The sequence below is a fragment of the Sorex fumeus genome, unplaced genomic scaffold (assembly GCF_029834395.1).
Source record: "Sorex fumeus unplaced genomic scaffold, SorFum_2.1 ptg000008l, whole genome shotgun sequence".
NCBI lineage: Eukaryota > Metazoa > Chordata > Mammalia > Eulipotyphla > Soricidae > Sorex > Sorex fumeus.
In genome coordinates, this window is record NW_026606065.1 from 88,931,073 (window position 1) to 88,955,844 (window position 24,772).

General features: G+C 41.5%; 1 protein-coding gene across 1 annotated transcript in view; it reads left to right on the top strand.

The window, feature by feature from the left end:
* SMAD9 (SMAD family member 9) overlaps nt 1-24,772 on the top strand; it is an 80,694-nt gene that overhangs the window by 23,577 nt on the left and 32,345 nt on the right. Inside the window, exon 2 of the mRNA XM_056109794.1 lies at nt 20,129-20,758. Within this exon, the coding sequence (XP_055965769.1) occupies nt 20,347-20,758 (412 nt within the window). The 5' untranslated portion in view covers nt 20,129-20,346. The remainder of the gene's footprint in view (nt 1-20,128; nt 20,759-24,772) is intronic.

The window sequence follows — 24,772 nt, forward strand, 5'->3', positions numbered from 1 at the left end:
GAGAGTAGAAAGGATGAAAGTGAGTGATTTTATTTATTTATTTAGTGTAGCAAGATAGTTTTTCTTTCTTTTTTGGGTCACATCCGGCGATGCACAGGGGTTACTCCTGGCTCTGTACTCAGGAATTACCCCTGGCAGTGCTCAGGGGACCATATGGGATGCTGGGAATAGAACCTGGGTTGGTCGCGTGCAAGGCAAATGCCCTACCTGCTGTGCTTTTGCTCCAGCCTGCAAGATAGTTTTTAATCAAGCAAAACTTAGTTAGATGTGAGGAGAGAGCAAAAGAGAAAAATAAGCATCCAGAAGAGAACTCAGACTTATGCAGCATGGAAAAAATCAAGCAAAGAGACACAGAGACAAGCAGGCAAGCAAGTGCAATACATGTTCAAGGGAAAATACAGGTGTGAGAGAGCAAGCCAAAACAAGGGAAAATCTGAGAAAAGGAAAGGAAGATACTTTCTGACAGTGAATTTTGCTAAGACTCTACTGTGTTGGAGCTGGAGAGATAGTGCAGTGGGCAGATGTTTGCCTTGCCCATAGCCAACTCAGGTTCAATCCCCAGCACCCTGTATGGTCCCCTGAGACGCTCAAGGTCTGATCCCTGAGTATAGAGCCAGGTGTAAGCCCTGAGCAATGCCAGCTATGTCCCTAAAACAAACAAACAAACAAAAAAGATTTATAAAAGAATCTACTGTGTCATAGGTACCAGCACTATTAGGTGACACAGTAATTAATTCAAGTAATAATAAATATTTATCATATGCCTGGTTTAAGCAAGGAACTGAAACTGGCGGTGAGTAAGATAGTCACTGTCCTTAAAGACTGTCATTTAATAAAGAAGAGACCTATGGACAAATAAATTATAATATGAAGTGAAAATGGTAGTGTGTAGAAGGTGCTGCCTGTCGAGGAAAGCTCATCTGGGGATGTGGCAAAGATCTGTGATACCTGGACTGAGTCTTTTTTTTTTCTTTTTGGGTCACACCTGGTGATGCACAGGGTTTACTCCTGTAACCAGGGTTACTCCTGGCTCTGCACTCAGGAATTACTCCTGGTGGTGCTCAGGGGGACCATATGGGATGCTGGGAATCGAACCTGGGTCGGCCGCTGTACTATTGCTACCCCCTGGACTGAGTTTTAAGGCTGCATCACATTGGCATAGGTCTGCTTGCAGGCAAAGCAGTGAACTGTCTGCAGATTAGCCACTAAGTGGAGGGCAGAGCTGTGACAGGCTCTTTCCATGCTTTCACCCGTCTAGAGAACAAGCTTTTAGATCCTAATTCAACATGGACTAACTGCATGGAATAGTCACGCATTTTCGCCTGAGTTTGAGTAGAGCTCTCTATACCTGGCAAATCTGCGACTGAGAAATTTGTGCGGCAGTTCATGCGTGTCACATGGAGTTTGAAATGATCCTCTCTGTGCAAGCACGAGGAGACACATTGCTGAATCCTTAATACATCAGACTTCATCCCAAAATATATCAACAATGTTTTCTTGATTGAAAAAAGCTGAATAATATTCATATTTTCATTATGTGGTTAACAGTGTTATTAACTAGAAATTATACTATTATGAAACCTAGTAACAGATGGGACCATATGGTTTATTTTGCTGAGTAAAATATTAAACTGCTATATCCTGTTTAATATCATAACAGCAGTATTGCTGTGATATAAAGAAAAAACCCAAATTTTGCAATAACAGTTTGCAAAATATATATTCAACAACAAGATTTACTTTTAGAGTTATTAGCTATTTTCATTTGTAAGAGTCAACAGTAAAAAATAAAAATTTATAATACATGTAAAGAACCTTACTCCTCTGTCACTGTCTCTTGGATTGTTTCAGATGCTTGGCTATTGTGAATAGTGCTGCCCTGAGCATAAGTCGGCCTTTATCTTTTCCCCACCCGCTCTGGGTTTGGGCCACGTCCAGCACACAGCCTGCTTCTGGCTCCGCACTTAGGGATCACTCCTGGACCGGCTCAGGGGACAATAAGTGGTGCCAGAGATTAAACCCAGGCTCAGCTGCATGCAAGGCAAACACCCTACCCGCTCTTATCTCTCTAGCCCCTTACCTGCTTTCTTATCTCACAATATCCTTATCAGGTTTTTGTCTTAATATTATGATAGCTCATAAAATGCTTTAGAAAGTGTTCCCGTGTCCTTTCCTTGATACTCCGAAGAGTTTGTACATAATTTCTTCATTAAGTGCTTGGTAGAATTTGCCTATGATAACATCCTTGATGATTTCTTCCAAGAAAAGTTTTAATTGTGAATCTAATTCACTTCAATTTCTTTAACATATATAAAGCATTTAAAATTTTGATTTTTCTGGGGCTGGAGCAGTAGCACAGTGGGTAGGGCGTTTGCCTTGCACGCGGCCGACCCAGGCTGGATTCCCAGCATCCCATATGGTCCCCTGAGCACCACCAGGAGTGATTTCTGAGTGCAGAGACAGGAGTAACCCCATGTGCATCGCCAGGTGTGACCCAAAAAGAAAAAAAAATTGATTTTTCCTCTGTCAAAAATCAAAATTTATATTTCATGCACTATGTGGCCACACCCTTATTAAATCATTTGATAGATCATCTCCCAGAATGTCACCACTAATGTGCCTCAAATAAGCTCTTTGAAAGATCAGTTATGCTTAGTTGTATTTTTATAAAATCATGCTGCCAAATTTGCATTTTAATTGTTATTATGTAGGGGAAAATGTTTTCACATTACCCACCATTTTTTAAGTGGATGCCAGTTTTCAAATAGACATGAATGAAGAAATTTTAGAATTTCTGCCCTGTGGATGCTTTTTAGAATGATAGGTTGGTTTTAAACTAAAAGGGAAAAAAATTAAAAATAAATAAATAAATGAATACACCGAAAGGGCTTTAGTATAATATAGAATACTATGCAGCAGTTTAAAGGATGAATTTGTTTTATGTGATACTAACATAGGAAATACCCTAAAACAAGTTCCAAATGATTAAATATTTTAAGATTCAGATGAGTGCTGTATAAATTTTCTTGAGGTGGAGTTCTCTTTTCAGACCTAAATCCATGTTTGTCAACATTGATCAGTGACAGTTGGGAAGCAAAAAGCACCCTGGGATCACATTCAGGAGGAGGGTCAGGATGCCCTGAGGGCTTTGGAATTTGAAAAGATGAGATTAAGAGGTCAGGGAGAGGAAAGGTCTGAATAAAGCTACAAAGCCAGAAAGGCCTCTGGTTCTAAACAAATAATGAATTCTTGGATTCTCATGAAATGTTTCATGTGTTCATTTTATCATTTTATAACGATATGTAATATGCAAGAAATTATTGGTCTAATGTCCTTGCTCATTGTTCTAAGGCTCTTGTAAATGTAGACTAGATTTCATAATCTTTGAGTGGACTTTGGGTATTAAATTTTTATCTTCTAAGGAACACTGTAACTTGGAGTAGGTACCAAGTTATACATGTCCTCTGAATTATGTTTCAAATAAATTAAAATGGTCAGTGATATTTGATCTTATTATGACATCTCATTCCTACTTTGACAAACTGGCAGGCTACCAAATGTAGCCTGCCCACACGGCAGAGTCTGGCAAACTCCCCGTGGCGTACCCAATATGCCAAATACCAGTAACAATGATGGGTCTCATTCTCCTAAAGTGCCTTGAATATAATCTCAGGGCTAGGATGAAGGAGACGTTACTGGGGCCTGCTCGAGGCAATCGACAAATAACAGGATGATCTGTGATCTGTGATCTGATATTTGATACATTCAAAGGAATATATGGCACATTAATTAAACTATGGTGGACTATTGTAGTAATACATTATAATACAAATGTACAAAATTCATAATTATTAATGCCACATCTTCCTGTTGTGCTACTCCTCTGCCTTATTATGAGTTTCTTTTAATTACCTTGATATCTAAAATATAATTTAGTCACATATATTTGTCTTTCTATGACATTTAATTTTTGTTTAAACTATATGGAGATGTAGATTTTGATATTTTATAGCCTTTAATGCTTTGCTTTTATTTTTATTTTTGCATTTAGTATTATATATCTAAGATTAATCCTTGTTTGTGGCTTTAGTTCACGATCACGATCACGATCATCCTGTTGTTCGTCGATTGCCTCGAGCAGGCACCAGTAACGTCTCCTTCGTCCTAGCCCTGAGATTTTAAAAAGTATCATATTCAAGGCTATTTCAGGGTTAGGAGAATGAGACCCATCATTGTTACTGGTATTTGGCATATTGGGTATGCCACGGGGAATTTGCCAGACTCTTCCGTGTGAGCAGGTTACATTCGGTAGCCTGCCAGGTTGTCCAAAGAAAGAATGAGATAATAAGATGTTTCTGAGAGCTGTGTTTTATAAGTCTCTAGGTCTTGGTCTTTGATGGGATTACGCGGGGGGGGGGGGGGGGGGGGGGCAGTTGGTGGGTGTGACCCCTGCCTACTGGAAGATGGAGGATCTGGGTGGAGGATGCTCAGCCCCGATCCGATCCGAGCAGGCTTGGAGATCTCAGCCCTGGGACCGCATGCCTTTGTTCCTCTGCCGGTACCTTCATGCATGTGGAGAGTGGCCTCAGCATGGTTGTGGCATATTGGAGCCGAAGACCACCAGAACCAGCCACAACCATGCTGAGGCTTTAGTTAAAATACTGTTAATATAATTTCTATTATTGTGTAATAATTTGTATTATTCCATGATGAGACCATTCTATTATTCTACTCATTCTCCAGTTGATGGGTATTTCAGTTGTTTCCAGATTTTTGCTGTTCTTAATAATGCTTCCTTGAATATTATAGAATATACAAATGTGGGGCTGGAGTGATAGCACAGCAGGTAGGGCATTTGCTTTGCATGTGGCCGACCAGGGTTCGATTCCCAGCATCCCGAGAGGAGTGATTTCCTGAGTGCATGAGTCAGGAGTAACCCCTGTGCATCACGGGTGTAGCCCGAAAAGCAATATATGTGTATATATATATATATATATATATATATATATATATATATATATACACACACACACACACACACACACACACACCAGTGTCTTTGGGGCTTTGTCTTTCAATACTTTTGTTTTTAACTATAACCCAACAGAGCAAAGTAGATAACTATCCTTGCTTCTCTCATTTTAAAACCTTCAAGATGCATTTTCCTCTGTGTAGAGCTATGGGTCTGATAAACTTGACTCTGTCTTGTTTACTTATTTATTGTTTTCCATAACAACAGAGAGATTTACTGATGACTGGGTGTGAGCATGAAAGTCATGAGAGTCATGAGAGCCCCCTCTTTTCAAAAATGCTGATAGAAGCCCAATAACTGGATTTTACTGAGTATTTCTATCTCAATCAACAAAGTAGGAAATCAGCTATTACAAAACGACTAGGGCTTATAAAACGACTAGACCTTATGCAAATTTCAAATACGAGACAGTGGCAAATTGTTTTTTAGAAGTGTATGATCCATCTAGTGCTACTAAGTTTTGTTAATCATATTCTTATCGGCACTTGGTATCACTGTATCACTGTCATGCCGTTGTTCATCGATTTACTAGAGTGGGTGCCAGTAAGGTCTCTGTTTGTCCCAGCCCTGAGATTTTAGTAGCCTCCCCTTAGTTGTCTTTCCCAACACTGCCATATTGGAGGCTCTTTCGGGGTCAGGGGAAATGAGACCTGTTATAGTTACTGTTTTTGGCATATTGAATATGCCACAGGGAGTTTGCCAGGCTCTGCCCGAGGCACTTGGTATTTTAGACAAAAAGAGGTTTGGGGGCTTATTTTGTTTTGCTTTGTTTTGGCATCATGCCTGAAAGTGCTCAGAGGTTACTCCTGGCTCTGCACTCAAGAATCACTCCTGGTGGTGCTCAGGGATGCTCAGGATTGAATCTGGGTCAGCCGTGTGCGATGCAGCAAGTGCCCTACTTGCTGTACTATCACTCCACTCCCAAAATGAGGTTTACAGCAAGAAACTCATTAACTTAGTAAACCAGTAAGATTATAATAATAACTCTTACCTATGTTTTAATTTTACAGCCAAAAATCTCTAGTCAAATAAGGTGCCAGAATTTCTAGAATATTGGAGAACACTGAGTACCTATGGTTGAAATTGTGCTCAGGAATGTCCTCACATTTTCTTTGCTTAAGAGGAGTACATCATGTTTATTATTCTCTTTGCTTTGCTGCTCAAATGTGCAACCATTGATCTATCTCAGTTATGATTCGTGCTTGATCATTTTAAAGTTAAGCATCATTGAGAAATTATCTGCTAAGCAAAACTTAAATCTACTGAGAAAACAGCTTTGTTGTCCCTGATGTGCTGTGAAACATTTCACTTTCATAAGACTGGAATTTTTATGGGTAGTTGGTGATGCCAGTTTTCAAGCTCAAAGGATTTGTTCAAGGTTCTTCGGTGGGAAGTTTGATGAAAGTATTGTGTGATTATATGAATCCAACCTTCAGACTCAAAGTAAAAATTTATTTGAGGGGACAGAGCTGTTGTACAGTGGCTAAGGCACTTGCCTTGCATGCGGCTGACCGAGGTTCGATGCCAGGTCACCATATGGTCCTCTGAACACATCAGGAGTAATGCTTGAGTGCAGAGCCAGGAGTAAGTCCTGAGCTCCCGCCAGGTGTGGCCCACAAACAACAACATCAATAGCCAGAACAGAAAGAATTTAGCTTTAGCCCCATGGTGACCCTTGCATCATTTTTAAGATGGAGAGCGTCTTTCTCGACATTTCCTTTGCACTGACAGGCTGGAGTAGTGCTCTGCATGCTGCCACTTCCCCTTTTGACTGTTGCTTTGTTTCTCCTTAACATGTCCCAATGTATTTGTTTGTTTAGGTTCAGTAACTAAATCTACATAGGAAGAATTTTCTTGGCCCAATGATTAACTTTATTACTCAGGTATATCCTTTTGGTTAGTAGGTGATCAGACATTAACCCACTAAGGCACTTGCCTTTTGTCTGCCTGACCTGGATGGCTCCAACGGAAGGAAATTTCCCTCCAGTGTAATCTTTTAAGTCAACAGCAAGGTTAAGCCTAGTCAGCCCATAAAGTGACTTTGTTTATATTTCCACAGTACTATTGTCATAATTGACAAAAGATCTTGGATTCTGTTATTCATATATAAAATATATGTATTTTCCTGGCTTGAGAACGTATGTTTCCTTACAATGAATGAGCTCACTTTTATTCCAATACAGATTCAGAGTTCTGGTTTATGTTTATTCCTGGGATTTTTTCTCAACAGTGAGAATCCAGACTATCAGTTCGAAGAGACACTTGCTAACATGGGGGCAAAAGAGCAATTGGCTGATCCCAGACGGGGATGGCAGTAGAGAAGTTGGCAACACAAAAATATTAGGACTTTAATTGGTGTTATTTCTTCTGCCAAACGATTTCCGGGGAATTTTGCCCTGAGGAAAGTAAGTTGGAAACACGTTGGATTGAACTGTATTTGCTCCAGAGCCCAGCCAGCACTGCCTAAGGGATATGGAAGTTGTCCTGTACTAACTACAGTTTATGGGTTTCGTGGGATTTGGGACTGTTGGGTACTAGCTACAGTTTATGGGTTTCATGAAGCTTGGGACAATGAGGAAAACCCAATGCTTCTGGACTGGCCTGGAATTTTTGATGGTCTGTGACAAAAATCATTCTTTTTCTGTCTTTGTTTAAAAATAAAGCAACACCCTCTTGACATAAATCATTTTATAAAGCCAAAATAGTGCCCAGAATATACCTTATTATGTTTGAAGACTAAATATTTTGAAGTCATTTATGAGCATTGAGTTCTGACTTTGATATTTTTAATCCTCTCATTGGTGCAGATTTTTGTGTCTGGGGCTCTGTTCTGCAGCCCTACCACACAGCACAGCATCCAACATGCCATGGAAACTCAGTGAATGCTGAATTGATGAAGGAACAAAAACATTAGCGACACTTCAGAGTGCCTCCCTAGAGAATTACTTAAAAGGGATTGTAGAAGGAACCTGTACTCTTTATATAGAACATCTAAGTACAAGGGCAGATCACGAAATGGTTTTGGTGATACCCAGCCAGTTCCCGCTCATTTTGCTGTAGATTAATGTTTCTTTGTTCTTTCAATTTTTTTCTTTTTTATTGAGTCACAGTGAGATACACAGTGACAAGGTTGTACATGATTAGGTTTCAGTTATATCATGTTTTAACACCCTTTTCCTTCGCTACAGTGTGTGACGCATTTCTCACCACCAGTGTCCCCAGTTTCCTTCCCTCCTCCCCACCATTGTCCCTGCTTGCCTCTGTGGCACTTTTCTTCGCTCCTCCTCCTCCTCCTCCTCCTCCTCCTCCTCTTCCTCCTCTTCCTCCTCCTCCTCCTTCTCCTCTTCCTCCTCCTCTTCCTCCTCCTCCTCCTCCTCCTCCTCTTCCTCCTCCTCCTCCTCCACCACCTCCTCCTCCTCCTCCTTTTCTTTTTCTCTCTCTTTCTTTTGGGCATTATGGTTAGATTTACATTTCTTACAGGAGAAATTCCAAGTGGGAAAAAGGAAAAGTGAAAGGTCAGCTTGTATTTGCATAATTGTAGAATGAAGTTATGAGAAGTAATTACAAAATTTAATAAACCCCATATGTATGCCCAGTGATTTTCTAAGTGAAAAATAAAAGTTTGGAAGAAGATGTTTCTATTATTTCTGTGGCAAGACACTACTCCTATTATGCTACCAACTAAAATTCCTGTGTTTAGTTTGAACTGCATTTATCTTGAGAATGATAGACACACAACAGACAAACTGACTCTTTGACGGAAGCTCATCTCTGGCATTTATAAACCAGGTTAAAAAATTACATCCGAGTTGTGCAGGAGTGACAGTGAGAGAGAGGAAACACAGCTAGTTGCATGCAGAATCTATTTGACAATTACCCTTTTTCCAATAGAGAATTTTTCAGAATTTGAAATAAGCTCTACAGATACCTGATACCTAGAGTAGTGCAGCTTATATGTTTTTTTGGAGGACATGCCTGAAGCATTTGTCAAAAGTGATCTATTGAATATGCCAGTAAAATGATACTGTCTTGCTTTTTAAAAGGCTGAAATGGTTGTAAATTTTTAACTGTTTTAAAAATGGCATTTTGATGGGCAAAGAGTTTATATTAGATGGACTATAGGTAACATAGGGCATTGATGGGGAGTCTTAGGCCCTTTGGTGCTGGTGGGTTGCAACAAATTTCTACATAAACAGCACTGCAACTATGTTACCTAAACAATAATAAAAGAAAATATGATTTATTTTTGCGGTTTGCTAACAGTGATATTCTTTTATTTCCAACACTAACATGGTAAGAATGCACTTTGAAAGTTAGAATTATAGTTTGGAAGTAGAAATATAAAGTGTGTTCTCCTTGCTTTATTAAAGAGTCCAGATTATTTCTTTCTTAAGAATTAGATATACCTTTAGAAGTAAAGTTTGTAAAGTTTAGTAGCTAACTCCAGGAACTGAAGTGAAGAACTTGGCATGTAAATATTTATTGAATGAAAGAATATTTCTTCCTGAAGTACTGTACATAAATAAGATTCTCTTATAAATTGAATCATACTTTCACATTTATCATGATTCATTTTGTAAAACAAATAATCTCTCTCAAATTTATATTTGTGACAAACCCAGATTTTATGGGTCAGAATTGCCTCGAGTCTGAATACCTTTGCAGTGCTATGTGTTACAAAAGATCTAGTTTATGTTTTTGAGGTTGCTAAGGTACAGAAAGTTTGGTTTTTTTTTTTTTAGGGAACAGTTATTCACCAGTATAAACAATTCAGTAAAAATAGATTTCTAAGGATCTCCCATTTGTAATTGATAAATCATTCAAGGGGAAATAGTTGGCCTGGATCCTTATTCTTCTTGAGAACGTGAAAGTTTAATAAACACGTTAAGAATCACAAATTTAAGAGGGAAGAAAGAATTGTGTTGTCAGTAGTGTGATGACATTCATTTTTGTGCACATGAAACAATGCTTTCTGATGCACTCAAAAAAGCATGTTAGAACTGAATCTAAATTGAGAATGAGTTCTAAACCCTGGTTCATCTTCTTGCAAATCTATGTGGACTCTACTGTGAGTTGGACACCTGATTTAATTCTTTCACTTAGTTTCTCTGCTGATTCTAGCCATTTAATTAAAGTTTTGTCCCTGTGAGCTGGTTGCCCTGATTAGTAAGGTGGTCTCTATCTATTCTCTACTGGGAAACTTTAGACTTCCAGAAACGTAGAGACACGTGGTACTGAGGAATTGAACCCCTGTCAGCCATGTCCAAGGCAAGCGATTTACTGCTGTGCTTTCTCTCCATCCACTGCATACACATTTAACATTATTAAATCTTCTAGTCTATGAAATAAAATGTTTCATTTTATTTGTATTTTTTTCATTTTCTGAGCAGTGTTTTATAGTTTTCATTGTACAAGTCATTGACTTCCTAGGTATTTTATACAATTCAATGCTATTGTAAATGTTTAGTGTGTGAAACTGAAAATTGTGTGCTGATTTTGTATCCTGTTAAGTTGTGCAGACTTTGTATCCTGCTAATTTGTTAAACTTATAAATTCTAGTAATTTTTATTTCAGTTTTTCTTTGTATAGGATTATGCTATCAGGAAATAGTTCATTCTGCTTCTTTCTTTCCAATGGTGCTTTTTGCTTTTCCTTCTTGACAAATTGTTTTGTCTAGTACTTCTAGGTTTATATTGAAAAGAAATGTGAAAGTAAACACTGTACACTGTTCCCCATCTTAAAGGAAAAAGCTTTTAGTGGTTCACTATTGATTATGATATTTTCATATATGACTATTACAATAAATACCATTTTCTTTTGTTCCTGGTTTTGTTGGATATTTTTTATCATGAGGTACTGCTGAACTTTGTCTGATTCTTTCTGCATAAGTTTAGATAGCCTTGTATTTTTTTTTTTGCTTCTTTTTTTTGGAGGGAGGTGTCACACCTGGCAATGCACAGGGGTTACTCCTGTCTCTGCACTCAGAAATTACCCCTGGTGTGCTCAGGGGACCTTATGGGATGCTGGGAATCGAACCCCGGTCAGCCGCATGCAAGGCAAATGCTCTACCCATTGTGCTATCACTCCAGCCCCGCCTTGTAATTTTTTAAAGCATGATATGTCCTGAAAATTTTCCCATGTGCATTTGAGAAGAATGTGTGTGCTGTAGTTTGGGTATATTATTCTATAGATGTCTATTAGATCTCATTGACTTTTTGTGTTGTTTAAGTTCTCTACCTGCTTATATATCTTCTATCTGGCTGTCTGGTCCATTATTGGTATGGATATCTCCAACCATATTTGTGGCTCATTCTCCCCCCCCCATCAATTCTGTCAGTTTTTGCTCCCAGAGTCTCACAAAGGATTGTTCCAATGTCCTGTGTTCAGATATGCTTAGGCATGCTCTAAGACAGAAACAAGCAGATATCATGAGTATTTTAAATTTTTTATTTTCTTCCAGATTAAAATCACCAGTTGAATCTTCCAAAGCAGGTCAAATAAGTAATGGATTGATGGATAGCAAGAGTTGTGCTTAAGTGTACCGATTAAAAATGAAATAAAAAATAAAAGGCTCATATCTCAACTTTTGTTCTGCCAGGAAGATTGGATTTTAGTGTGGAATTGTGCTTAAATCTTGGTGTACGCCTGTGGTTAGTGCTGCTTTTCTTCTAAGAGGTCCTATTTATTTAAAAAGACTTGAAAATTAGAAAGTTGTTTTGCTCACTCAGCAGGGGCTCATTGTAAAACTTGGGTGCCGTAAAAGGAAAGTATTTGCTTTTGTGCTGTATTTGAAGTGGCCCACAAATGAAATGGGGTAGGAACGGGGACAGTTATGAGGAACTTTCCTTCTGCCCAAAGAAGGATCATTTTAATGGTCAACAGCTGGTGTTTGTGGAGAGCTGGTTATGAAAGCCTGGATGTAGGTGCCAGCAAATGGTGTCGAGGAGAGTAGAGCCAGAAATTTGTTTATCCCCTTATTTCTTTGCACTAATGAAAAGTAATGTCAGGGGCCAGAGCAATAGTACAGTGGGTAGGGCTTTGACTTTGCATGAGGCCAACCGGGTTCAATCCCCAGGATCCCTTATGGTTCTCCTAAGCATCACCAGGAGTAATTCTTGAATGCAGACTGCAGAGCCAGGAATAAGGCCTAAGCATCGCTGGGTGTGACCCCAACAGCAGAAAAAAAAAAAGCAAAAACCATAGTGTTCATAGTGTTATAGAGAACACTATGGTGTTGTGTTGTCAGGTGATGTTTGTTATTGCAAGGGTCATTTTGATGATCGTGGGAAATAAACTGGTTTTGCTTTGCTTTGCTTTGCTTTGCTCTATGAAGTATGCCTTCATCAAGTCTCCTTCTTGGGCTACCCAGTCAGGCGGCGGTAGAGCAAACACCACACTGAAGTGAGCCACATAATCCCAAACGGTGGGTCAAGCCAAGGACCGAGGAGTGATGGAGTCATCACCCAGGCAGGCTTTCCGTTGAGGGTGATAAGGAAGTCTGTCTTCAAACAAACAGAGACCACAGGACTTGCCAGAGGATCAGAGTCAAGTAGTTGATCTATGATACTAATACACATTTTTTTGTTATTCTTATTCATTTATTTATTTTTATTAGTGAATCACCGTAAGGTACAGTTAAAGGCTTATAGACTTTCATGCTTGCGTTTCAGTCATACAACGATCGAGTACCCATCCCTCCACCAGTGCCCATTTCCCACCACCAGTGGTCCCAGCATCCCTCCCACCACCCCCACCCCGTCTCCTCCACCCTACCCCGTCTCTGTGGCAGGGTATTCCCTCTTGCGCTCTCTCTCTGTTTGGGTGTTGTTGTTTGCAGTAGAGGAATATACAATTTTCTTACAAGATGAGATTTTTATCTATGAGAGAATTACAGAAAATTGTCCTGACCTACCACATTAGTTTTTAATTTAACTAAGATTTCATTCCTTCTAAGTGAAGCTCAGTCATCATCTCAGGAATCCTAGAATCTTTCTGATTTGGATTAAGGATTGTTTCTTCTATATCAACTTCTTTCTGCATCATTCTTTTGCTGTTATTTGTTTTAGGGTCACAACCTATTATGCTTAGGCTGTATTCCTAGCTCTGTGCTCAGGGATCACTCCTTGCAGGCTCAGGAGAGCATACAGAGTGCTGTGGATGGGTCTCAGGTTGACTGCATGCCAGACAAGTGCCATGCCAGCTGTATGATCCGTACTAGCCCCTGAATCTCTCTTTTTATAATTACAGAGAACACCAGCCCATGTTTTTATTTATAAATCCATTACAGGCATTGTTTGATGTTTATTTTGTTTCTTTTTTTGGTATTTTTTAGGAATAGAATGACTACAAGCAGTATTAACACGCCACCCCCTCCCCTCTATTTTTGTGAAGCAGTTCTGTAGGTAGTTTCATTTTATGTTTTTATGTTGTGTTTCTGAGATTGGGCTGGGGGCCTACACCCAATAATACTTGGCTCAGTACTGTGGCCTGATGGTTTGATATCCTGCCCAGCTGTGCTAGGGGCCACCAGTGTCAAAGCCCAGGGTACTTGGGTGGGGGCTTGGGTGGGCATCCAATACCATGGACCGTTCTCTAATAATGTCTTTGAGAGAGTACGGTTTTAGTGATAGCACAACGGTAGGGCGTTTGCCTTGCGTGCAGCCGGCCTGGTCGAGCCGGGTTCAATTCTTCCACCCCTCTCAGGGAGCCCGGCAAGCTACCAAGAGTACCTCGCCCACATGGCAAAGCCTGGCAAGCTACCCGTGACATATTCGATATGCCAAACACAGTAACAAGAAGTCTCACAATGGAGACGTTACTGGGCCCGCTCGAGAAAATTGATGAACGGGAGGACAGTGCAGTGACAGTGCAGTGGTGAACCTGGGTATTGGAGTCTTTTGGAGACCACAAGAGTTCAAGTGACTAAGCTCTCGGCATTGCAGTGATCTGACAGTGAGGATCAAGTCAGAGCCAGATTGACACCACTGAGCAAACGGGGAGAGGCAGAGTTGGGGCCTGCAGTGCTGACATTCATATCAGGGTGACAGTCAGCCGGAGCTAAACACACATCCTATGTCCTCCGAGTAGCTAAAACAGTTTAGGGATAAGAAGGGAATAAGCTTTATGAACTAAAAATTGTTCCCCCGGACAAATATTACTATACCCAAGAACCTAGCTCTAAGTGAAATTCTAAGTTTGAGTGATTGTTTTATATTTACTCTTCTATAAATAAATATACATATCAAACAAATAGACAATTTTAGAAAATAAAATTTCCAGCATCTGTCTACCCTCCAGGTAGCTTTATTAAGCCTCAATTTGGAGGTGTTTTCTGTTTCTTCCTTCCCTAACTGGGAGGCTACTCTTAGGAATGTGGTGTTTGTCTCTCTGAGATCCTCCATAAGCCTCTTTGGAGACTGCCTCCATGCAAGGGCCTGTGCGTCAAGAGAGGAGCTACATTTTACAGAGGGAAAAATCCACGTTTGGGAGCCAGTGTAAAACTGACTGATGTAGGCTGCGACAATGAAATGAGTCTGCAGGTCCATGTTCCACAGACTCTCGAGTTTGGAGTTCTCCAGGGTAAAAAATGTTTTGATCCTGAAAGTTACCCATCAGAGGAAACCAGTCATGTTTGAGATCTATATAGTTTAGAGATAGTGCTTGTCAAACTTTTTTTTTAAAAAAAGAACCAACCCAGAGTGACAAATACATTTTGCATTGTTGCCCTAGAGATGTGTGTGCATCCAGACACACGCACAGACCCGCATCACACGCTCAGAACACACACACACACCTCAGGTGGAGAAGTCTTGGTGAAATACTTTTCCTTTTTTCTTTAAATATATGTTTTTGATGCTAGAAATTGAATCCATGGTCTCATACACACATCCTAGCCTTCATTCTACGACTGAGCAACACAGTCTTGGACTGAAAACTTACTTTTTTTGTTAGCTGTGCTGCTGCAATATGGTCTATTCTATTTCACGAAAACTGTTTTTATTTCACATGCCATTAATAGATAGGGACTCACAGTTAAAAGAAAAAAGGAGAGAGTAGAAAGAGCAAAACTTGCTTAGAGAACTAGTATTTTTTTTTTTTTTTTGCTTTTTGGGTCACACCCGGCGATGCACAGGGGTTACTCCTGGCTCTTCACTCAGGAATTACTCCTGGTGGTGCTTGGGGGACCATATGGGATGCTGGGAATCGAACCTGGGTCGGCCACGTGCAAGGCAAACGCCCTACCCGCTGTGCTATTGCTCCAGCCCAGAACTAGTATTTTTTAAGGAAAAAACTTTTTCTTAAAGGGTACATTTATAAAACTAAATGTTTTATAGAAAGCTTTTCTCTACCACTGGCCTGAGCTGAGAGATTTATGATACAATTTACTAATAGCAAAACCCACGGACCTAAGAGAATTCAAAACTCCTTGGTTTCAGGTTACTCACTCATCTCACTGCCCTTTAAAAGTTGCTGCCCCTCTAGAACTGCTTTAAGGCAGCCTGTCTCTGTTAAGTAAACAGAATTTAAACAGAGCGACTTAACAGTATAAATTCATGTTGGTTACGCCACAGCAACCAACATTTCCAAATAAACTTGAGTGTAAATCAGACTGCTGAGTGAAAAAAAATGGCTGTCAGCTAAGGCTGTGTGAAAGAACAGCTCTCTCGACTCTCATTTCATTTTAGTTTACCTGTTTATGGTGCTAAGTCTCTATAAGAATAAGCAATACGGCATTCTTTAATATTTATTTGAAAATTTATTGAAGCATCTCATCCATACTCATTCGTTCGTATTGATTTTTGGTTGTAACCAGGCTATCTCAGATGGGTCACCTGATGATGATCAAAATATTTGGTGTGTAGAAAGCACCTTTGTCTGTGGAAGTTCATCTAATATGATTCAGGAAAGTACAGCTTTCCCTTCAGCAAAGTGAAAATTCTCTTCAGTAAGTGTCACTTTGTACTATTTTAGGAGTTAAACTTGAGAATTTTAGCATTTATTGACTCACTCAAAGGCAGTAACAAACCCAATAACCTCCACCAAAAAACTCCTAGAAACAATAGACTCGTATAGTAAAGTTGCAGGTTATAAAATCAATACCCAAAAGTCCATGGCTTTCCTATACGCAAACAGTGAGAGAGAAGAAAGCAACATGAAAAAAACAATCCCGTTCACAATTGTGCCCCAGAAAATCAAGTACCTAGGAATCAGCTTAACTAAGGAAGTAAAGGACCTGTACAAAGAAAACTACAAAACGCTACTTCAGGAAATAAAAGAGGACATGAGGAAATGGAAAGATATCCCCTGCTCATGGGTCGGGAGACTTAACATTGTCAAAATGGCAATACTACCGAAAGCATTGTATAAATTCAATGCAATCCCTATAAGGATACCCATGACATTCTTCAAAGAAATGGGGCAAACACTCCTGAAATTTATATGGAACAATAAGCCCCCACGAATAGCTAAAGCAATTCTTGGGAAAAAGAAAATGGGGGGAATCAACCTCCCTAACTTCAAACTGTACTACAAAGCAGTAATAATTAAAACAGCATGGTACTGGAACAAAGGCAGAACTGCAGACCAATGGAACAGGGTTGAATACACTGACATCTCCCCTCAATCATATGATCATCTAATCTTTGATAAAGGTGCAAGTAATGTGAAGTGGAGTAAGGAAAGCCTCTTTAATAAATTATGTTGGCATCATTGGACGGCTACATGCAAAAAAATAGGCTCAGAACTCTGCCTAACACCATGTACAAAAGTAAGATCAAAATGGATTAAAGACCTCAACATCAGACCAGAAACCATAAGGTACATTGAAGATAAAGTTGGCAAAACCCTCCATGATATTGAAGCTAATGGTATCTTCAAAGATGCCACGCCACTGGCCAAGCAAGTGAAAACAGAGATAGATAAATGGGACTATCTTAAACTAAGAAGCTTCTGCACCTCCAAAGAAACAGTGACCAAAATACAAAGACAGTCTACAGAATGGGAAAGGATATTCGCCGAATACACATCTGACAGGGGGTTGATATCCAGGATATACAAAATACTGGTTAAACTCCACAAGAAGAAAACATCCAACCCCATCCAAAAATGGGGCAATGAAATGAACAGAAACTTTCTCAAAGAAGAAATCCGAATGGCAAAAAAGCACATGAGAAAATGCTCTACATCATTAATCATCAGAGAGATGCAGATCAAAACCACAATGAGATACCATCTCACACCTCAGAGACTGGCCCACATTCAAAAGAACAAAAGCAACCAATGCTGGCGTGGATGTGGCGAGAAAGGGACACTCCTTCACTGTTGGTGGGAATGTCGACTGGTTCAGCCCTTCTGGACAACAGTATGGACGATTCTCAAAAAATTAGAAATTGAGCTCCCATTTGACCCAGCAATACCACTCCTGGGAATATATCCCAGAGAAGCAAAAATGTATAGTCGAAGTGACATCTGCACTTGTTTGTTCATTGCAGCACTCTTTACAATAGCCAGAAACTGGAAGAAACCTGAATGCCCAAGAACAGATGACTGGTTAAAGAAACTTTGGTACATCTACACAATGGAGTACTATGTAGCTGTTAGAAAAGATGAAGTCATGAAATTTACATACAAGTGGTACAATATGGAAAGTATCATGCTAAGCGAAATGAGTCAGAAAGAGAGGGATAGACATAGAAAGATTGCATTCATCTGGGGGATATAAAGTAACAAAGTATGAGATTAATACCCAAGAATAGCTGAGATCAGCACCAGGAGGATTACTCCATAACTTAGAGGCCAGCCGGGTATCCTAGAGGAAAGGGCAGTTCAGATAGAGAAGGGAGCACCAAATAAAGGATGTTTGGAGGATCCTCCCAGGAGGGGAGATGCATGTCGAAAGTAGACTATGGACTGAACATGTTTGCCACTCAATGCCTCTTTTGCAGACCACAACACCCAAACGGAGAGAGAGAACACAGGGGATTGTCCTGCCACAGAGGCAGGGGGGGATGGGGGGATGGGGGTGGGAGGGATATTATCCATGGTGGTGAAAAACGGGCACTGGTGGAGGGATGGGTATCTGATCATTGTATAATTGAAACCCAAGCACAAAAAAAATTGTAAGTCTACAACTGTAAAAAAATAAATAAATAAATAAAAAAGGCAGTAACAAATCCATTGCATATTAACACATTAATGTTTATTATTTCATTTTAATTTAATTTTGGTTCGGGGCCTCCCGTGTGGTGCTCAGGTCAGGAAGCACCTGCAGGGCTGGGGATTCCTGTGACTTGGATAATCCGAAGCTGCACCTGGTGATGTTCTGGGGACCACACGGGGTGCTTCAAGTCCAACTGGGATTCGTCACATGCAAGACATGTGCTCTAATCTCTAAGGGCCCTATTTTTTTTTAATTTTTCAAGACTATCTTTTAGAAAAGTATATATAATCTACAAAATAGTGAGGGGTGTATTATATCTTTTAAAATCCTTTGACTGCCAGTTTAATAGATAACACTTAGATTCTCTTCTGCTTCCATCCAGTTTTGGTTGCTTGGTTGAAGCATGAGGAGACAGGGAGTTGGAAAATAAACTGAGTTGGAACTCACACACGCCATCCCACAGAACACCCATAGATCCTTCAGTCATACTTGGAGAGCCACCGTCCTGTAAAAGAAGAGTTTGGAAGAATATATGAGTAATGAGATTATTCATGATCCTAATTTTTTTGATTAATATCACGATCACGATCTTCCTGTTGTTTGTTGATTGCCTGAGCAGGCACCAGTAACTCCTTCGTCCTAGCCCCGAGATTATAAAAAGTGCCACATTCAAGGCTCTTTCAGGGTTAGGAGAATGAGACCCATCATTGTTACTGGTATCTGGCATATTGGGTACACCACGGGGAGTTTGCCAGACTCTGCCACGTGGGCAGGCTACACGTGGTAGCCTGCCAGGTTGTCAAAGTAAGGATGAGATAATAAGATGTCACACAGCCGTGAATGCGGCCACGTGCTTCCGGGAGCTGGGTTTTATAGTCTCTGGGTCTTGGCCGTTGATGGGATTACACAGAGCTGGGGGCCAGTTGGTGGGTGTGACTAATTTTGATTAATATACATTTTCTAAAATTAAGATAGACCGACTGCATACCTATAAACAAGGAAGGAAGGAGATCCCCTCCCACCTCCTCAATGGTGGAGGCAGAGAAGTTTGTACTTGGATGTTCATACCAGGAGCCACTGTAATTCTTTTTTTGTTTTGTTTTGGGACCATACTTGGCAGTGCTCAGAGGTTACTTCTGGCTCTACACTCAGCAATTACTCTGGGAGGTCTAAGTAGACCAGATGGGATACTAGGATTGAACTTGGGTTGGCTGCATGCAACACACATGCCATCCGCACTGTCCTATCTCTCTGGCCCCTGTAGTTTTAAATAGGAAAGTGACTTGTGGAAAATTGTACTTGAGAGTAGCAGAATTAGACCTGGAGTAGAGGAGTGACTTCAGAGATTGTCATGGTAATTCAGGTGAGTGAACAGTGAGGTGCGCCAGAACTCTGGTTTTGGTTGAAATGCTGAGTTGAATAGAAGTCTACTGAAATATGTTTTCAAAACAGAATTACCAATACTTGTATATAGGTAGGAGAGGAGAGGGAGAAGGAGAGGGAGAGTCAAGGAGAGGGGGTATCAAGTCTAAGAGATTGTGGAAGAATATTTGCCCTTCCTGTTCAATTTTGTTGTTTTGTTGGGTGTCACATTCTGCAGTGCTTAGGGTTTTCTCCTGGATCAGTGCAAGGCATGCACTTTCCCTGCTTTACTGTGTCTCTGGCCCTCTTATTTAATGTTTAATCTTTTTCTTAAAACTTTTCTAAGCAGGTCTGGAGTGATAGTACAGAAGGTAGGGCGTTTGCCTCGCATGCGGCTGACCTGGGTTTGATTCCCAGCATCCCATACAGTTCCCTGAGCACTGCCAGGGGTAATTCCTGACTGCAGAGCCAGGAGTAACCCCTGTGCATCGCTGGGTGTGACCCCAAAAGCGAAAAACAAACAAACACAAAAACTCTTCTCTCATTAAGTATCAACATCTTGTCTTGTGTTTCAGAGTTGACCAGTCTGTTCCAGGGTTTAGAGCATCAGTCCACTTCCCATCCTCACTGGTCACAGTTCATTCCTGAAGAAAAGGAAGACCTGAGTCATTCTTGGGGACCCCATACCTATGACATCTGGAGAAAGACACCTGCCACTTACTCTCCTGGGTCTCCGCAGGCGGTGAAGTCCGTCCAGTTGCTGTGTGCCCTGGACACCTGGAGTCCACCTCTTATGCACTCCAGCACCCCCATCAGCTCCCTCTTCTCCTTCACCAGCCCAGCCGTGAAAAGGCTGCTAGGCTGGAAGCAAGGAGATGAAGAGGAAAAGTGGGCCGAGAAGGCTGTCGACTCTTTGGTGAAGAAACTAAAGAAGAAGAAAGGGGCCATGGATGAGCTGGAGCGGGCCCTCAGCTGTCCCGGGCAGCCCAGCAAGTGTGTGACCATCCCCCGCTCCCTGGACGGGCGGCTGCAGGTCTCCCACCGAAAGGGGCTGCCACACGTCATCTACTGCCGGGTGTGGCGCTGGCCGGATCTCCAGTCTCACCATGAGCTGAAGCCCCTGGAGTGCTGTGAGTTCCCATTTGGTTCCAAGCAGAAGGAGGTGTGCATCAACCCCTACCACTACCGCAGAGTGGAGACTCCGGGTAAGTTGCCTTACTGCGTCTGGCCGGTAAGTTAAGGGAGATGGCCCATGGCGGGAGAGCAAGACTAGCAACCCCCCGCCGCCCCCGCCCCCCACCGGCCTCGCCCCATCACCAAAGCAGAGGAAGGAGAAAGCGAGTTTCTGGTCTCAAGAACTAATCCCAACTTTTTTTTTTTTTGCTTTTTGGGTCACACCTGGCGATGCACAGGGGTTAGTCCTGGCTCTGCACTCAGGAGTTACTCCTGGCGATGCTCAGGGGACCCTATGGGATGCTGGGAATCGAACCCGGGTCGGCCGTGTGCAAGCAAACACCCTACCCATTGTGCTCTCGCTCCAACCCCTAATCCCAACTTTTAGCATCAGAAACATCTAAAAAGATATTTTTATTTCAATATACGGGCTGGAGCGAGAGCACAGCAGGTAGGGCGTTTGCCTTCCATGTGGCTGACCCGGGTGACCCGGGTTCGATTTCTCCACCCCTCTCGGAGAGCCCAGCAAGCTACCGAAAGTATCTCGCCCGCAGGGCAAAGCCTGGCAAGCTCCCTGCAACGTATTCGATATGCCAAACACGGTAACAAGTCTCACAATGTTACTGGGCCCGCTCGAGCAAATCAATGAACAATGGGAGGACAGTGACAGTGATTTCAGTATACATGGAAGCTTCATGTCCTTTTATTTAATCTTTATTTTTTTTTATTATTCATGATTGGGCTGGAGCCATAGCACAGCAGGTAGGGCGTTTGCCTTTCACGTGGCCGGCCTGGGTTTGATTCCTCCATCCCTCTCAGAGAGTCCGGCAAGCTACCCATAATATCCCGGCAAGCTACCCAGAGTATCCCACCCGCATGGCAGGGCCTGGCAAGCTCCCCATGGCGTATTCAATATGCCAAAAACAGTAACAACAAGTCTCACAATGGAGACGTTACTGGTGCCCACTTGAGCAAATCGATGAACAATGGGAGACAGTGCTACAGTGCTATTCATGATTATAATTGTTTCCTAGTTTTTGGAGTCTTGGAAGGATTTATGATGACTTTCAGTTGCTTACCTGTAAAACACTAAATGTTCTCCTCGTTGACCTCCTGTCCCTCACTGATCTGAACTGAACTCCACAAAAGAAGACTGTCCCTTTCTCTGAGCCCAGGAATGCAGAGTGTCCCCTGTCTGGGTCTGGAATGGCCAGGGAAAGAATCACTGGAAGTTTAGGTCTGAAAACCACAGGAGTTGTGGATGGGGGCAGGGTTGACTGAGGTCTGGGTGGAGGATGGATATTGGCTGTTGTTCCTAAATGTATCTTTAAATATAGAAAGGCATTGTTCTAAACCCTTAACACACTCATTTATCTATATGAATATTTAGTACCTTTTGGAGAAGTCTAATGTATATTTTATTCCTTCATTTTCTCTGTAACAGAATTAGGTCATATTTTTCATTGGATAGAATGTTCCTATGGCTATTAAGATGCAGCTTTTATGGGAGGTTTCTCTCCTCAACTAACCACCTGCATTGTTCTAGGAGATTGGATGGGATCAGAAGGCCCACATCCATTAGAAGGCAGTTCTGGGACTGGTACAATAGCACAGCAGTTAAGGCGCTTGCCTTGCACACAACTGACTTGGGCTTGATCCCCAGTAATCGATATGGCTCCCTGAGCCCCACCAGGAGTGATCCGTGAGTACTGAACCAGAAGTCATCCCTGAGCACTGCCAGGTGTAGTCCCCAGACAAAACACAAATGAGAGCTTGCAGGCTGCAAAGGCAGGCAGCCTGCATCAGCTGGGCGTGGCCCATGTCTTAGCTTAGGCCTTTCGTCTCCAGGTCTGTGGTAAAGCTGCTCTCATGACATTACCTGTGATACTTCTCCTAGTCCCTTTATCGGGGATCAAGCTCCTATCTGAAACGCCAAAGGACATATCCCCAACCCCTGGCAGGTCTGAGGCATTTCCTTCATGGGGCTTTGCTTTCTTTCCTTTCCTCCTTTCTGGGCTCTTTCTGTAAATTTTAAATAAAATGCCACTAACGAATGAGTTTATGATACAAATGGCTTGATTCTTTTAGCATTTGAAAGATGGTATAATAAACAGTCAAAACACTCCCCAATTTGGGGGGGTGGGGAAATCATGCTTATTATGAAATTCATTGTCTTGGGGCTGGAGCAATAGTACAGCAGGTAGGGCATTTGCCTTGCACACTGCCATCCTGGGTTCGATTCCCAGAATCCCATATGGTCCCCTGAGCACCACCAGGAGTAATTCCTGAGGGCAGAGCCAGCAGTAAGCCCTGAGCATCTCTGGGTGTGACCAAAAAGAAAAAAAAATTCATTGCCTCTTCCTGAGAAATATGATTGTAAAGTACAGCTCTTAAGAAATGTCTTATATGAGGGAGCTGGAGAGATAATACAATGGGCAGGACATTTACCTTGCATGTAGCCAACCTGAGTTCAATCCCCAACACTGCACATATGATCCTTAATCCTGACTAGGAGTTATCCCCGAGTGAAGAGCTAGGAATAAGCCCTGAGCACTCACAGGTGGGGCCCCTAAATAAACAAGCAAGCAAAACAAACAAATAAAAGTATTACGCATCATTATGGTGCTTCAAAAAAAAAAGTAATGATTTTACAATGTCTTGTAAAATTTGACTTTTCTTTTGAATATTTAGAAAATCTAATTTTATAGTACTACTGGATGTTCAGCTTTTCTTTTGTGTGAAAGGTGATGTCAGGAATATTTTTTTCTTTTTTTTCACCCAGCAGTTTTCAGGGATTACTCCTGGTTCTGCACTTAGAGGGACTATATGGGGTGCCAGGGGTTGAACCCCAGCTGGCTGCATACAAGGCAAGCATCTACCCTCTACACTATTGCTCCGGCCCATAGGAATATTTCGTGTGGATGTTTTTCCCCTGTGGCATATAGATTTCATATTTTACTTTATGGCAGATAGATTTCATATATTAGGTTTGCATTCCCACAGTGAAAGATTATTCCTGAGCACTGTTGGGATGACCCTGGATGGCCCCTGGCACCACGTGGCTCAAATAGCAACTGCATCCTTTAACCCTAGCACAGAACCTCCAACCCAGTTATCTAGGAATTGCTGAAAGTGGCCTGACCACCTGAGCACCACCCTCCCCCACACATAACAGAATAAAATGAAAGCTTGGTAAAGACTCTACCAATTTTTCAGGTAGCATTTAAGCAATACAAGTTTATTTCTAATTTTTTCATATAAAAAGCACATAACATCAGGGAGTGCTCAGAAGCTATTCCTGTCTCTGTGCTCAAGAATGGCTGAGGGCAGTGCTTGGGGGATCATGTACAGTGCCCGGGATTGAACCAGGTTTGGCCACATGCAGGGCAAGCACCTAGCCCCTTGGACTGTCATCCCAGTGTGAAAAAGCTCATTTTATGTCTAGTTCTCTGGCCACATTTAAGTTCCATTTTGAGAACAATGAAAACATTAGTGTTAAGCTTAAGTTTTGCCTCCAGAATCTCAGTTTTGGATATTTTCGGAACATGGAAGCCTGCATTCTTATTTTCTTTTCATTCACAGCCACTTCAGTCATTGATTTCATTGAGTTTCAAGTGATCTGTGGCAGTGAGGACTGGAGCGATAGCACAGTGGGTAGGGTGACACATGACTGACCCAGGTTCGCACATGGCTGACCCAGGTTCGATTCCTCCATCCCTCTCGGAGAGCCCGGCAAGCTACCCAGAGTATCCCACTCACATGGCAGAGCCTGGAAAGCTCCCCATGGTGTATTCGATATGCCAAAAAACAATAACAAGTCTCACAATGGAGACATTACTGGTGTCCACTCGAGCAAATCGATGAACAACGGGATGACAGTGTTACGGTGCTACAGTGCTGTAGCAGTGATTTTAAGTTTTAAAATAGTTTAATATTCAATTCTTAAAAAATAAAGATACTTTTATAGTCCAAATGAATTGCAGGGCAAATAAAACTTTGAAAAGACAAAAATATAGAACTAGTGTTTTACTATTTATTTCAAAAAA